Source organism: Pristiophorus japonicus, chromosome 5, assembly GCF_044704955.1.
Source record: "Pristiophorus japonicus isolate sPriJap1 chromosome 5, sPriJap1.hap1, whole genome shotgun sequence".
In the NCBI taxonomy this organism is placed as follows: Eukaryota; Metazoa; Chordata; class Chondrichthyes; family Pristiophoridae; genus Pristiophorus; species Pristiophorus japonicus.
This window is the reverse complement of record NC_091981.1, coordinates 272710259-272727428: the sequence shown is the minus strand read 5'-3', so window position 1 is coordinate 272727428 and position 17170 is coordinate 272710259. Positions and strand designations below refer to the sequence as shown.

General features: G+C 44.2%; 1 protein-coding gene across 4 annotated transcripts in view; it reads left to right on the top strand.

Annotated features, from left to right (window-relative positions):
- The window catches only part of dpp6a (dipeptidyl-peptidase 6a), an 828704-nt gene that overhangs the window by 414056 nt on the left and 397478 nt on the right, over nt 1-17170 (top strand). For all 4 annotated transcript variants that reach the window (XR_011593400.1, XM_070881647.1, XM_070881648.1 and 1 more), the window contains one exon: nt 4775-4827. Coding sequence is in view for 3 of the 4 variants with exons in the window: in XM_070881647.1 (XP_070737748.1) it covers nt 4775-4827 (53 nt within the window). In the remaining variant the exon portion in view is untranslated. The remainder of the gene's footprint in view (nt 1-4774; nt 4828-17170) is intronic.

The following is a 17170-nucleotide window of genomic DNA, read 5'->3' as shown; positions in this document are numbered from 1 at the left end:
ACTAATTCCTGTGGAACACCACTTCCTACCTTTCAATTTCCATCATCATCATAGGCAGTCCCTCGAAATCGGATAAATCAAATTGACCGCCCCAATCCTAGAGCGGGCAATTTCGGTCCCTGGAGCAGAGCTTGAACCCATGACCTTCTTAGAGGAAAGAGCACTTAACCTGGTCTCGCCCACCGGTCTCAGACAGCAGTGAGTGAGCAGGGAATTAAATGAGTCCTGGAAGTTAAAACCACTGACCACACTCGACCAGCTCCATTGGGCGGGCCACATTGTCAGCATGCCCGACACAAGACTCCCAAAGCAAGCGCTCGACTCGGAACTCCTGCACGGCAAGTAATCCCCCAGGTGGGCAGAGGAAATGCTTCCACTCTAAAAGTGAGTTCTCAGGTGTCTGTGCAGTCCAATACGGGAATTACAGTCTCTGTCACAGGTGGGACAGAGTGGTTGAAGGTAAGTGTGGGTGGGGAACCTGGTTTGCCGCACACTCCTTCCGTTGCCTGCGCTTGTTTTCTGCATGCTCTCGGCGACGAGACTCGAGGTGCTCAGTGCCCTCCCGGATGCACTTTCTCCACCTAGGGCGGTCTTTGGCCAGGGGCTCCCAGGTGTCCATGGGGATGTTGCACTTTATCAAGGAGACTTTGAGGGTGTCCTTGAAACATTCATGTAAATCTTCTCTGCACCCTCTCCAGTGCCTCTATATCCTTTTTATAATGTGGCAAGCAGAACTGTACGTTGTACTCTAGTATGGTCTAACCAAGGTTTGATACAAGTTTAGTACACCTTCCCTACTTTTCAATTCTATACCTCCAGAAATAAACCCTATGCTTGGTTTTCTTTTTTTGTGGCCTTGTTAACCTGTGTCACAACTTTTAGTGATTTGTGTATTTGTACTCCGAGATCCCTTTGTTCCTCTACCCCACCCAGACTCGTATCCTCCAAGGAATAAGTGACCTCCCTATTCTTCCTACCAAAATGTAATATCTCTCATTTTTCTGTGTTGAACTTCATTTGCCAATTATATGCCCATTCTGGTTGACAAGACAATTTGGTGTCGTTTACAAATTTAGAAATTGTGTTTTTGATTCCAAATTCTAAATCGTTGATATAAATTGTGAACAACAGTGGTCCCAGCACTGATCCTTGTAGCATGGACCTTCTGGGGGCAGTTGCCAAATAAACAGATGGCAGTGTGATGAAGAGACTGTAAGGTCATTCTGGATTGTTGAGCCAGGATGGACTAAATTGTCTTCCTTATCCATATATGTTTTGTAACATTGTCGACTTAATTTGCCCAGATAGGGTCAGGCCAGGTTGTGGAAGTCTGAGGCTGCACTTGGAAAACTAAAACACTTGGTGAGTCAGAATTTCCCTCAGCAGAGGGGTCAATAACCAGGGGGCATAGATTTAAAGTAGTTTGTCGAAGGATTAGAGGGGAGATGAGGGAAAGAAATTTCACCCAGAGGGTGGTGGGGGTCTGGAACTCACTGCCTGAAAGTGTGATGGAGGCAGAAATGCTCATCACATTTAAAACGTACTTGGATGTGCACTTGAGGTGCGTAACCGACAGGAGTGTTCACACTCTATTTATTGGTTACAGCTCACAGGACGGGAATTACGACCTTGCGGGAGCTATTCACAGTTGCTGTACTCATGCTGGTTCATGCCGGTTTGGGAACACAATTTGGGTTGTTTAAAAGCACATTACTCCTGGCTCAGTTTGTCAGTTATTTATGCGTACACAACACGGACGTAGGGTTAGGCTGGGTAGCTCTTTTTCGACTGGCATGAGCAGCCTTGATCGTATTAAATGGCGGAGCAGGCTCGAGGGGCCGTATAGCCTATTCCTGCTCCTATTTCTTATGTTCTTATGTTCTGTGTCATAGTTTTTCTATGATTCTATGAATCTGAAAGCCACATCATGAAGTAAATGATACTCAGGTTATATTGATTAAAAAGAGGGAAGGGGGTTGCTGAGGAGAAACACTGTAATGTGAATTAGTTGGGACAAAGGATATCCTTTTGGGAATAGGTCACTGAAGTATGTATGCAGCTTTAAATTATATAGCATATTTCATGTTACAAAGCGATCCGGAATTTGCGGTCAGTGGCGAAGCAAAGGCGCTTGGTCCCGAGGAAAGCTGCCCACAAAGATCTCGCCATCTTGCTGTGGTGAGAAGTTTGCCTTTTTCAAAGTGCAAGTGATTTCAGCGCTCTATCGTGGGACTTCCATAGCGTGTGATAAAGATGTCTAAGCAGCCAATCACATTGCGCAATTCTCACACAAGAAACCATGAAATAAGAAGCTGCTTTTATCCGGACTTTAAAAAAAATGTTACAGAGAGCAAAACAAAGATTGGCACTCTCATATTGGGATAAGGTAGAAGCTTAAATATCATGAACAAACGAAAGTTTTTGAAAAAATGGTAATTTTTATCACTATGAAGAAATTTGACACTCCCCAAATTTAAAAATTAATTTTTCATAAGAACATAAGAACATAAGAAATAGGAGCAGGAGTAGGCCATACAGCCCCTCGAGCCTGCTCCGCTATTTAATACGATCATGGCTGATCCGATCATGGACTCAGATCCACTTCCCTGCCTGCTCCCCATAACCCCTTATTCCCTTATCAGTTAAGAAGCTGTCTATCTCTGTCTTAAATTTATTCAATGTCCCAGCTTCCACAGCTCTCTGATGCAGTGAAGTCCATAGATTTACAACCGTCTGAGAGAAGAAATTCTTCCGCATCTCAGTTTTAAATGGGCGGCCCCTTATTCTAAGATTATGGCCCCTAGTTCTAGTCTCCCCTATCAGTGGAAGCATCCTCTCTGCATCCACCTTGTCAAGCCCCCTCATAATCTTATATATTTCGATAAGGTCATCTCTCATTCTTCTGAATTCCAATAAGTAGAGGCCTAACCTCCTCAACCTTTCCTCATAAGTCAAACCCCTCAACTCTGGAATCAACCTAGTGAAACGTCTCTGAACTGCCTCCAAAGCAAGTATATCCTTTCGTAAATATGGAAACCAAAACTGCACGCAGTATTCCAGGTGTGGCCTCACCAATAACTTATATAGCTGTAGCAAGACTTCCCTGCTTTTATACTCCATCTCCTTTGCAATATAGGCCAAGATTCCATTGGCCTTCCTGATCACTTGCTTTACCTGCATACTAACCTTTTGTGTTTCATGCACAAGTACCCCCAGGTCCCGCTGTACTGCAGCACTGTGCAATTTTTCTCCATTTATATTACTTGCTCTTTGATTTTTTTTCTGCCAAAGTGCATGACCTCACACTTTCCAACATTATACTCCATCTGCCAAATTTTTGCCCACTCACTGAGCCTGTCTATGTCCTTTTACAGATTTTGTGTGTCCTCCTCACACGTTGCTTTTCCTCCCATCTTTGTATCGTCAGCAAACTTGGCTACGTTACACTCGGTCCCTTCTTCCAAGTCGCTAATACAGATTGTAAATAGTTGGGGCCCCTGCACTGATCCCTGTGGCATCCCACTAGTTACTGATTGTCAACCCAAGAATGAACCATTTATCCCGACTCTCAGGGCCATAACATTTGTTTAGCAGTTAAAAACCCAGTTACACCTGTTCCAACAAGGCTTAACAAAAACGTTAACTCCGTTTGTCTCTCTCCACAGATGCTGCTGAGTATTTCCAACATATTCTGTTTTTATTTAACATTTAATGGGGTATTTAACCGCGATATTACCGTGGAAAAGCCCACGGTTACGTCAGTTTCACTGATTTCACAGATTACGCTGATTTGCCGGCTATGGAGGGGGTGAGGGGTCGAGTGGCCATAGCGTAGTCAGTTGTTGGAGTAGTGAATGATTGACCACAACTTCACGATTTCCGTGTTAGAATGCGCATGCATTAAATCCTGAAGTTGCGGTCAGCTTCAGAGGGGTAATAACAGCAAACGCTGCTAGTTTGTCGTCATTACCCACCGCAAATTCTGGGCCAACAAGTCGCCTTCCTACTTTAGTCTTATAAGGCTGGAATTTCCAATGTCTTACCGCCCGGTTTCTGGGTGGCATTGGCCATTGTGGGCGGTAATCAGGTGAGCGAAAATTTCTGCACCTGAGTTATGCCGGCGGTTTCGAGGTACCGCTGGTGAGCGGACTGCCAGCGTGTACCATCCTGCGATCGCCCTGGTGCACTATTTGGCTGAGCGGTGACTCATAGATAAGTTTTTTTTAAATGCCCACGAGGATCAGCAGAGCTGGGCAGTAGGTGAGTACCTCTGAAAAAAAAGGTTAGTAATTGTTTTTTTACTAATTCTTTTAAAAATGTGTTGCGGTGATTTCGTTTTAAAGTGTCTTGGGTTTGTTTTTTTGATTTTTTAGTTCATGTTTTTTGAAAAATTATTTAGATTGTTTTTCTGGTGCTAGGCCCAATCCGTAGCCTCAGGGTAAATTTTTATTGACTTTTTAATTTTTGCCCATTTTATTTTTGAACTGCCCAATCGAACCTAAATTGCAATTTTTCACCCAGAATGGGGGTGCAAGGCCGATGTTTTTCGCTCGGCAGATTTAAAAAAATTTAAAGGGGGATGTTTTCACCGCCGATAATCTTTGCAGTCTTAGCGGTCTTTGGGTGGCGATCGGGCGCTGGTGGGCTGAAATTCTAGCCCATGGTGTCTACAGTAATTATTTTATACTGTATACAGAGCGTGGACCAAAGAGGCCTAAACCATGTCAGTTAATGCACATTGTTACATTAATGTGTCTGTGTGTTTGTTTTTCAGACTCATCGTCACTCCTTCACAGCTTACTACACACTGTGCAATTTACACACTTGGTAAGTGATGCACTTGATTAGAAAATTCCTCTTCATGTAAACAGCTGATTTTGTAGTGTCCAGAGCTGAGCTCAACTCTCAGCTATTTCCAGTGCTGTGACAGCTTCAGCGGCAGGCACGACATGAGAAACAGGAGCAGGAGTCGGCCATTTGACCCCCTCGGCATAAGGCACGTCATGTGAGGGTGGGTATTTCATACTATGTCATGGCCTTTATTGCAAGGGGGGTGGAGTATAAAAGCAGAGGAGTCCTGCTACAACTGTACAGGGTATTGGTGATGCCACACCTGGAATACTGCGTACAGTTTTGGTCTCCGTATTTAAGGAAGGATATACTTACATTGGAGGCTGTTCAAAGAAGGTTCACTAGGTTGATTCTGGAGATGAGGGGGTTTACTTATGAGGATAGGTTGAGTAGGTTGGGCCGAACACATTGGAGTACAGAAGAATTAGAGGTGATCTTATCGAAACATATAAGATAATAAGGGGGCTCGACAAGGTGGATGCAGAAAGGGTATAGCAGAAACTAAAACGAGGGGACATAGTCTCAGAATAAGGGGCCACCCATTTAAAACTATGAGGAGGAATTTCTTCTCTCAGGGGGTTGTAAATCTATGGAATTCTCTGCCCCAGGGAGCTGTGGAGGCTGGGTCATTGAATATATTTAAGGCGGAGATGGACAGATATTTGAGCGATAAGGGGATAAGGGGTTATGGGGAGCGGGCAGGGAAGTGGAACTGAGTCCAAGATCAGATCAGTCATGATCTTATTGAATGGCGGAACAGGCTCGAGGGTCCAAATGGCCTATTCCTGCTCCAATTTATTATGTTCTTGTGTTCTTATGTTCAGTGAAATGGCGATGAGATCATATCACGGCCAGTTGGGTTCAAAGAAAATAAGCGATTGCAATTTATGTAAAGGTAATGGTAGCAGAGTGATCATTTTACTGGACTAGTGATCATGTTAATGGATTGCTAATCCAGAGGCCTGCACTAATGATTTGGAGATATGAGTTCAAATCCCACCACAGCAGCTGGGGAATTTAAATTCAGTTGATTAAATAAATCTTGAATAAAAATTAGTATCAGTAATGGTGACAGGGAAACTCTTGGATTGTCGTAAAAACCCATCTCATTCACAAACGTCCTTCAGAGAAGGAAATCTGCTGCCTTACCCGGTCTGGCCTATATCTGACTCCAGATCCACAGCAGTGTGGTTGACTTTTAACTGCCTCTCTGAAATGGTCTAGCGAGTCACTCAGTTGTACCAAACTCTGACAATAAAGTTAGCACTGTGGGAGTACCTTCACCACATGGACTGCAGCGGTTCAAGAATGCGGCTCACTACCAGGACAATTAGGGATGGGCAATAAATTCTGGCTTTGCCAGTGATGCCAACATCGTGTGAACGAATAAATTTAAAAAAAAATGACCATCTCCCTCTTCCGAATGACAAATCATTCAAATTGAAGCCAATGTGACATCAAACAATTGTTGCCGTTTTGAAGGAGATGCAAAACAAAATGAAGGCACATCATATTGCGCAAATGTGGCTGCTTGGGTAGAGAAAGGGCTTGGGAATTAGACTTTAGAGGTAAATGCAAGTATTTCGAACTGATGGGACATGGGTTGTGGCCAATATTCCCTCGAATTTCTTTTTGGATGCACGGCCAATTTAACAGTCTGAGCCGCCTATTCAAATTTCTGCGCATGCACGGTTTTTTCGTTGAAAACAAAGAAAGAAAGACCTGCATTTATATAGCGCCTTTCACAACCACCAGACGTCTCAAAGTACAGGAGCAGGGAGGTCTTAAAAAGACAAGCCTGAAGGCTCTGTACCTCAATGCAAGAAGTATTCGTAATAAGGTGGTTGAATTAACTCTGCAGGCAGCTTATTAACGATTATGATATAATTGGGATTACGAAGACATGGCTCCATGGTGACCAAGGCTGGGAATTCAACATCCAGGGGTATTCAACATTCAGGAAGGATAGACAGAAAGGAAAAGGAGGTGGGGAAGTGCTGCTGGTTAAAAAGGAAATTAACACAATAGTAAGAAGGGACATGAGCTTGGATGATGTGGAATCTGTATGGGTAGAGCTGCAGAATACCAAAGGGCAGAAAACGCTAGTGGGAGTTGTGTACAGACCACCAAACAGTAGTAGTGAGGTTGGGGATGGCATCAAACAAAAACTAGGGATGCGTGCAATAAAGGTACAGCAGTTATCATGGGCGACTTTAATCTACATATAGATTGGGCTAACCAAACTGGTAGCAATGCGGTGGAGGAGGATTTCCTGGAGTGCATTAGGGATGGCTTTCGAGACCATTATGTTGAGGAACCAACTAGAGAGCTGGCCGTCCTCGACTGGGTGTTGTGTAATGAGAGAGGACTAATTAGCAATCTTGTTGTGCGAGGCCCCCTGAGGAAGAGTGACCACAATATGGTAGAATTCTTTATTAAGATGGAGAGTGACAGTGTTAATTCAGAGACTAGGGTCCTGAACTTAAGGAAAGGTAACTTCGATGGTATGAGACGTGAATTGGCTAGGATAGACTGGCAAATGATACTTAAAAGGTTGACAGTGGATAGGCAATGGCAGACATTTATAGATTACATGGATGAACTTCAACAATTGTACATCCCTATCTGGAGTAAAAATAAAAAGGGGAAGGTAGCTCAACAAAGGAAATTAGGGATAGTGTTAAATCCAAGGAAGAGGCATATAAATTGGCGAGAAAAAGCAGCAAACCTGAGGACTGGGAGAAATTTAGAATTCAGCAGAGGAGGACAAAGGGTCTAATTATGAGAGGGAAAATAGCGTATGAGAGGAAACTTGCAGGGAACATAAAAACTGACTGCAAAAGTTTCCATAGATATGTGAAGAGAAAAAGATTAGTGAAGACCAACATAGGTCCTTTGCAGTCAGAATCACGTGAATTTATAATGGAGAACAAAGAAATGGCAGACCAATTGAACAAATATTTTGGATCTGTCTTCACTAAGGAAGACACAAATAATCTTCCGGAAATGCTAGGGGTTCGAGGGTCTAGCGAAAAGGAGGAACTGAAGGAAATCCTTATTAGTCAGGAAATTGTGTTCGGGAAATTGATGGGATTGAAAGCCGATAAATCCCCAGGGCCTGATAGGCTGTATCCCAGAGTACTTAAGGAAGTGGCCCTAGAAATAGTGGGTGCTTGGTGATCATTTTCAAACATTCTATTGACTCTCGATCAGTTCCTATGGACTGGAGGGTAGCTAATGCAATACCAATTTTTTAAAAAGGAGGGAGAGAGAAAACAGGGAATTATAGACCGGTTGGCCGGACATCGGTAGTGGTGAAAATGTTGGAATCAGTTATTAAAAATGAAATAGCAGCGCATTTGGAAAGCAGTGACAGGATCGGTCCAAGTCAGCATGGATTTATGAAAGGGAAATCATGCTTGACAAATCTTCTAGAATTTTTTGAGGATGTAACTAGTAGAGTGGACAAGGGAGAACCAGTGGATGTGGTGTATTTGGACTTTCAAAAGACTTTTGACAAGGTTCCACACAAGAGATTAGTGTGCAAAATTTAAGCACATGGTATTGGGGGTAATGTATTGATGTGGATAGAGAACTCGTTGGCAGACAGGAAGCAGAGAGTCGGAATAAATGGGTCCTTTTCAGAATGGCAGGCAGTGACCATTGGGGATCTGCAGGGTTCAATGCTGGGACCCCAGCTATTTACAATATACATGAATGATTTAGATGAAGGAATTGAATGTAATATCTCCAAGTTTGCAGATGACACTAAGCTGGGTGGTGGTGTGACCTGTGAGGAGGATACTAAAAGGCTGCAGGATGACTTGCACAGGTTAGGTGAGTGGGCAAACGCATGGCAGATGCAGTATAATGTGGATAAATGTGAGGTTATCCACTTTGGTGGCAAAAACATGAAGACAGAATATTATCTGAATGATGACAGATTAGGAAAAGGGGAGGTGCACTGAGACCTGTGTGTCATGGTACATCAGTCATTGAAGTTTGGCATGCAGGTACAGCAGGTGGTGAAGAAGGCAAATGGCACATTGGCCTTCATAGCTAGATGATTTGAGTATAGGAGCAGGGAGGTCTTACTGCAGTTGTACAGACCCTTGGTGAGGCCACATCTGGAATATTGTGTTCAGTTTTGGTCTCCTAATCTGAGGAAGGACATTCTTGCTATTGAGGGAGTACAGCGATTCCTGGGATGGCTGGACTGACATATGAGGAGAGACTGGATCAACTGGGTTTGTATCCACTAGAGTTTAGAAGAATGAGAGGGGATCTCATAGAAACATATAAAATTCTGATGGGATTGGACAGGTTAGAGGCGGGAAGAATGTTCTCATTGCTGGGGAGTTCCAGAACTAGGGGTCACAGTTTAAGAATAAGGGGTAAGCCATTTAGGACCGAGATGAGGAGAAACTTCTTCACTCAGAGAGTGGTTAACCTGTGGAATTCTCTACCGCGGAGAGTTGTTGATGCCAGTTCGTTAGATATATTCAAAAGGGAGTTAGATATGGCCCTTATGGCCAAAGGGATCAATGGGTATGGAGAGAAAGCAGGAAAGGGGTACTGAGGTTGAATGATCAGCCATGATCTTATTGAACAGCGGTGCAGGCTCGAAGGGCCAAATGGTCTGCTCCTGCACCTAATTTCTATGTTTCTATGTTTCTATGTTTGTACAGGGCCTTGGTGAGGCCTCACCTGGGATATTGTGTTCAGTTTTGATCTCCTAATCTGAGGAAGGACATTCTTGCTATTGAGGGAGTGCAGCGAAGGTTCACCAGACTGATTCCCGGGATGTCAGGACTGACATATGAGGAGAGACTGGATTGACTCAGCCTGTATTCACTGGAGTTTAGAAGAATGAGAGGGGATCTCAGAGGAACATATACAATTCTGACGGGACTGGACAGGTTAGATGCAAGAAGAATGTTCCCGATGTTGGGGAAATCCAGAACTAGAGATAACAGTCTAAGGATAAGGAGTATGCCATTTAGGACCGAGATGAGGAGAAACTTCTTCACTCAGAGAGTTGTTAACCTGTGGAATTCTCTACTGCAGAGTTGTTGATGCCAGTTCATTGGATATATTCAAGAGGGAGTTAGATATGGCCCTTACAGCTAAAGGGATCAAGGGGTGTGGAGAGAAAGTGGGAAAAGGGTACTGAGGTGAATGATCAACCATGATCTTATTGAATGGTGGTGCAGGCTCAAAGGGCCGAATAGCCTACTCCTGCACCTATTTTCTATGTTTCTATGTAAAGCGCTTTACAGCCAATGAAGTAATTTTTGAGTGTAGTCACTGTTGTAAAGTGGGAAACGCAGCAGCCAATTTACGCACAGCAAACTCCCACAAGCAGCAATGTGATAATGACCAATCTGTTTTAGTGATGTTGGATGAGGGATAAATATTGGCCAGGACACCGGGGATAACTCCCTTGCTCTTCTTCAAAATAGTGCCATGGGCTCATTTATATCCACATGGAGAGAGCAGACGAGGTTTAACATCTCATCCAAAAGACAGCACCTCCGACAGTGCAGCACTCCCTCAGAACTGCACTGGAGTTTCTGCCTCGATTTTTGTGCTCAAGTTCCTGACTGCCGCGTTTCCTACATTATAACAATGACAACACCTCAAAAGTACTTCATTTGGAAAATAACTAGTTAAATAGTCGAAGACATATATCTACTTCATGACAGACTAAATGAATTACAGAGGACTTGAACCCACAACCTTCTGACTCAGAGACAAGTGTGCTACCCACTGAGCCACAGCTGACAGAAAAGCCAGTAACCGGTCTCTATCTATGGGACCTCCAGACCGCTGCCCGAGCATGTGAGCACACAGCTTAATGCTGACATTAGTTGTGGTGTATTCCAGGGACCTGTGCTGGGGCCCCTTTTGTTTCCCATTTGTAAAGATGGCCTGAACTGATGGCTTTAACTGTCAGCTGTGGCTCAGTGTGCAGCACTCTCAGGTCATGGGTTCAAGTCCCACTCTCGAGACTTGAGCACAAAAATTCAAGCCGACACTCCAGTGCATTTTTGAGGGAGTGCTGCAATATCGGAGGTGCCTTCTTTCAGACGAGATGTTAAACCAGGGTCCCATCTGCCCTCTTGGGTAGATGTAAAAGATCCCACGGCACTATTTGAAGAGGATAGGAAAGTTCTGCCCATTATTTATCCCACAACCAACACCTAAAACAGATGGGGCTAGAAATTCGATTTTTGGTGACGGCGGTATATTTTCGCCAAAAACACCGCTATGACACTGCTACCACTACGAGGCCTAAAATTCGGGCTTACATGCATCCAGCGATAAAAATTGGCATTGCATGAGGATTCGTGGCGCAAACTGCGAATTTTCTGAAACTTTTCTCCTAGGCCAAGGTGGGCCCAGGGAGGGGGGGAGGGGGAAACAATTGCAAAAAAAAAAATCATAAAACATTCACAAGACACTTAAATATCAAACTGCTGCAAAAGAATTAGAAAATAAAAATAGTTATTGGGCTAAATTTTCGCCACCATTCCACGCCGTTTTTTTGGCCTGCACTGTTTTTTTTGGAGCAGACCTAAATCTGCAAGTTTCGCCACGGTTTCCGCACCATCCTAAAGTACTGACGGTCGATTCTTTTAGTCCCCAATTTTTTGCCGTCACTGAGGGTGCCAACTGCTGGCTGCGCCATTTCTGGCCATTTAAGCGAGTTTGGCCAAGTAGGATTTTTTTCAAATCTGCGCAGTACACCGTTCTGAAAAACCTTACCTACACTTAAGAAAATCAGCGCAGAGAAGACGCCATTGTTTTAGCGGAGCTGAAGACACTGCGCTGGGTGTGGGGGGGGGGGGGGCCTTTCGGCCCGGTGGGGGAGTCGGTGGGTGGGGGGAGATAGCAGCGGCACCCGAGATAATCGAGAATACGTTTGTTGAATCCCAGAAACTATACGAAACAACACAAAAGGGTACAGAATAGAACTCAACTTTAGAATTAGATTTTATTCACCAGCATTTTGAAATATTTGTTCAAACGTATCTGGAAAGGTTATTTTTTAAGATAGTAAAGTGTATCTTGAATTAGCTTGGAGCGGGAAGATAGCACAGAATCTCAATGACTGACTTAAGAACCATCTGAGTTAGCAATCTCCTAAAAATGCGTAAGCCCTGTCAGCTCTTCAGTGTGTCCCTCGTTACCCCGGCAGCCTCAGTTTCCGGCGCAGACCTGAAGCTCCACCCACCAAGCTGAAGGGCTGCTCCAGGTTCAAAGTTTATTCCTGAGAAACTTGCAACTTTTTTTTTGCGCAGTCGGCCACTAAAAAAATCGGACGTAGCTCTACAACTGCACCAAAAAAAAGTCCACCTGGAATTTCCGGCCCATAAACATACCTTTTTTGCAGTTCTTCACACCTACCGCTATTCCAAGGGCTGCAACGCAGGTTTTTCCCTGGTGCTTTTTTTCCTTCCTAACTACGGGTCCGCTGTGAGCCAAATTTTTGGTGAAAGCGCTATTTCGAGCCTTGCACACCGGCAGTCCGCTCCCCAGCGTTACTTGAAAACTGCTGGCGCAAGACTTCTCCGATTTTCCCAGTTTGACGTTTTTCGCCAAAAACGGCGAAATATCACCGAAAAACCGGGCACAAGGTTGGTGAATTTCCAGACCCATGTGGTCATTTATTTCATTGCTGTTTCGAGGAGCTTCCTATTCGTAAATTGGCTGCCACATTTCCTATATTACAACAGTGACTACACTTCAAAAGAATTTAATTTGGAAAATAACTAGCTAAATAATCGAACCTGCATCTCTCTTAAGACATATATCTACTTCATCACAAACTAAATGAATTCTTGGCTTGAAGAAACATCTAGATATCAAACTTCCATTTTATACACCCCACAGCTGTATATTTGTCTCCCTTTATGCCTGCTTAGACTTATTGACAGGGACACCCTTCCCTCAAGTGAACTGATTCTTAAGGCAGTAGATAAAATGAGCCTTGATAATGTGTTTGAGAATACCATAAACTCCAGAATCAGGGGACACAGTCTCGAACTTAGAAGAGGCAAGGTGAACAGTCAATTTTACACAGGGGGTGGTGATGTGTGGTATCGACTGCCCCGGGATGTAGTGAGGTAAATCATGTGAAATAACTTGACTTGAGAGATATTTGAGGGTGTAGTTGATTGAAATGTGTTCATTCTTGGGACCCCCAGATGGGCTATAGGGGTCTTCTCCAGAGCAGCACTTTCCAATGTTCCTATCCATTCATCAGAAAGATCACAAGATCACAATCACTCAATCTTAATTCATCCACCCAGAGAGATTGTAACGTTCCTCTCCCCCAATCATAGCTATCAATCATTTCTAAACTGATTTTACCTCTACTGCTCTATCTGGAAGTGTATTCCTCGGGTTGATTATTCTTTACGTGAAGAGGAATATCCTGATATGTGTCCTAAAGTAGTATTTTATTGCTTTGAACCTGTATCCACTAGTTCTACGTCTGCAATACAATTTAAAGTAAAATTCTGGATTAACATTTTCTCAACCCTTAACAAGACAGTTGTTGCGTAAGATTTCTTCTGTATGTTATATGTAACACAAATCGTAAAGAAGTTCACAACTAAGTTACACATGCAACACACAGAGAAAATCTTCCCCTTGTGGTTTTTAAAGTGTTCAATACATAGTAATGCATAGAAATTATAACCCATGTCAGTGTTTACCCTCCATGTGAGAAAATAGATCATCCTGTTCACATATCCCTTTCACCCCTTTTCCTTCATCCATCCATCCAGTCTAGTCTCAAATGTTGACATGGTTTTTGCCTCAACCACTAACCCTGGAAGTGAATTCCACAGGCTCACGATTCTCTGTGTGAAGATGTTTCTCCTGCCCTCCGTTCTAAACCTCTTGCATTTAAACCTCTATCTATGGCTGTCAATGCTGCTCCCTGATGGGTTGATTCAATGTGTGCTTCTATGGGCCAGTACAGATCATGGTCAGTTTGACCTTTTTTGCATTACCTTCCCCGAAATATCCGGAGTCTGCACAGTAGTCCAGCCGAGATGCAGGGCTCTTGGCCAAGAAAATCAAATAGAATTATAGAATAGTACAGCATGGAAGGAGGCAATTCAGCCCATTGAGTCTGGGCTGGCTCTTTTGAAGAACATAAGAACACAGTTTCTTAAACGATAAGGGGATGACGGGTTATGGGGAGCAGGTGGGGAAGTGGAGCTGAGTCCATGATTAGATCAGCCATGATCTTATTGAATGGCGGAGCAGGCTTGAAGGACTGTATGGCCTACTCCTGTTCCTATTTCTTGTGTTCTTATGTTCGTATAAGAAATAGGAGCAGAAGTAGGCATTTTGGCCCCTCGAGCCTACTCCGCTATTCAATAAGATCATGGCTGATCCGACCTTGGCCTCAACTCCACTTCCCTGCCCTATCCCCATCACCCTTGACTCCCATATCATTAAAAAATCTATCTATCTCCACCTTAAATATATTCATTGTCCCAGCCTCCACAGCTCGCTGGGGTAGAGAATTCCAAACATTCACGACCCTCTGAGAGAAGAAATTCCTCCTCATTTCCGTTTTAAATGGGCGACCCCTTATTCTGAAACTATGGCCCGTAGTTCTAGATTCCCCCACGAGGGGAAACATCCTCTCTGCATCTACCCTGTCGAGTCCCCTCAGAATCTTACACGTTTCAATAAGATCACCTCTCATTCTTCTAAACTCCAATGAGTATAGGCCCAACCTGCTCAACCTTTCTTCATAGGACAACCCCTTCATCTCAGGAATCAACCTCATGAACCTTCTCTGAACTGCCTCCAATGCAAGTATATCCCTCTTTAAATAAGGAGACCAAAACTGTACGCAGTACTCCAGGTGTGGTCTCACCAACACCCTGTACAGTTGGAGCAGGACTTCCCTACTTTTTCGAGGCTACTATTGAATCTGTATCCACCGCCCTATCAGGCAGTGCATTCCAACGAAGTTCTTCCTCGTGTCGCCTCTGGTTCTTTTGTCAAACACTTTAAATCTGTGCCTTCTCGTTATCAGCCCTTCAGTCATTGGAAACAGTTTCACTTTATTTATAAAAATGGGTAGAATGCAGCTAACTGAAAAGATGTGCATTAGGTGAATCTCTGAGTCTGGGCCCCTCTCGTTTCTTTTCAAAGCAAACCCGAGCTGAGGATACCACAGAGCCTACCTTGATGACTCAGCGGCAATCATCAGTCTGTGCACAAGTTAGTTAGTCTCAGCTGGGATCATCGGCTGCCAAGATTGCCCTAAGTTTCCCCACGGAGTGGGAAAATCATCCAGAGTTCCTGCTGCCGTTACCAATTATCCCGCTGGGAAGTGCTTGTGTGCAGACTTCATGTGATGACAGGATCAGCCTGACAGGATCAGCCTGTCAATTCCCCACGCAGACTAACTTGTCATCAATCACCATGCAGAAGAGAATTGGAGAGAGGGCTGTTATCTTCTGTGGAGCTATAACCAAAATTATACGAATATTATCCCCCATCTCAACCCAGTACCGCTCCTCTCCCGATGCAGCTCCAGGCTTCAATCCCTCGTGAATAAACCCACAGGTACTCTCTGTGCCTCTCTTGGCATTTGTCAAAGGGCCCATCATGCCATCCATCATCCCCTCATTATGAGCAGCAGCCCAATTGCCTCATTCTCCTCTCTTGTTGACCTCCCCACCCAGCATGCACACCGGGAGCTAACATTGCCAACCTCCATCACATTCTGCTCACCCCATTTCAGTGCCTAATGGGTTAGCTGTGCCTCTGATGAAGCAAATCGTGAGAAAGACATGCCACCTGCTGGTGACGAAACAGTATTAAACCAAGCTACACAATGACTCTGCTAAACTGGAGGGTGAACGAACAGCAGTAGCTGCAAGTAATCCTCCTTATGAATGAGACAACAGCTACAGATCATCCTGGCTCAGTTGCTTGCCTTCTTGACTCTTGAGTCCTAAGGTTGTGGGGTCAAGTGCTAATCCAGGACTTGAGTACGTAATCTAGGCTTCTATTTACTGAAGATGAACATCTGTACTGATGGATTACTTTCTGGAAGCGTCCACTTGAGAGGTCACCATCATAGGAGGTTCTCAAACTAAACTTAATGACCTTGATATCACTTGCAAGGAGGTTCCAGAGAGGGTCAGATGTCTTAAAACTAATAAGAAAAACTTACATTTATATAGCGCCTTTCACGACTCAGGATGTCCCAAAGCACTTTATAGCCAATGAAGTACTTTTGTAACTAGTCACTGTTGTAATGCAGGAAACGCGGCAGCCAATTTGCGCACAGCAAGGTCCCGTGAACAGCAACATGATAATGACCAGATAATTTGTTTTATTAATTTTGGCTGAAGGATAAATATTGGCAAGGGCACCAGGGCGAATATTGCTATGGGATTTTTTATAGACACCTAAAAGGGCAGACGTTTAGCGTCTCATCTGAAAGACGGCACCTGTGACAATGCAGTGCTCCCTCAGCACTGCACTGAAATGTCGGCCTAGATTTTGTGCTCAAGTCTCTGGAATGGGATTTGAACCCACAACCTTCTGACTCAGAGGCGAGAGTGCTACGTAGCACTGAGGTGACTGACACCTTCCCCAAGAATAGATACTATATACCCAAGAATTATCACTGAGATTTGGATCATCATCTATGAATTGTAGCAATCAGTGAATGCAGGGAGGTTCCACTAGATTGGAAACTGGACACTCTTATTTCACAAAAGGTAACAAAACTGGCAAAAGCTACTACACAGGGCTTCATGCATGCTAACTAACAAACGCAGTAGACTGTAGACACAGCTCGGTAATCCTGTAACCAGTAGATAAAAGCAAAGCTCAGTAGCACTACCACATCCTTTTGAGAATGGTGGTGGAAAAGTCACAGAAGGAGGCGATTCCCCTGCCTTGGTGGGGCCCAGCGCCTGAGTGTTTGCCAGTGTAATCAGCCACAAGTGTCACGTGGACGATCCTACTTGGCCTCTTCCTGAGGTCCCCACCATCACAATTGTCCAGCTTATTTTGGTTCATCCACGTGACAGTTTAGAGTGCGCTCGACACAGCGGCAGTTACAGGCCCTGACAAGTGCTGAAGGCCTGTGCACCAGAGCTAATTGCTACGCAAGCCAAGCTGTTCCAGTACAGCCACGACACTGGCATCAGCCTAACAACGTGAAAAATTGCCCAGGTATATCCCATCCACAAAAACAGAATAAGTGCAACCCTCCCCAATTACTGCCCTAACAGCTTTCTCCCAGTCATCAGTAAATTGAAGGAAG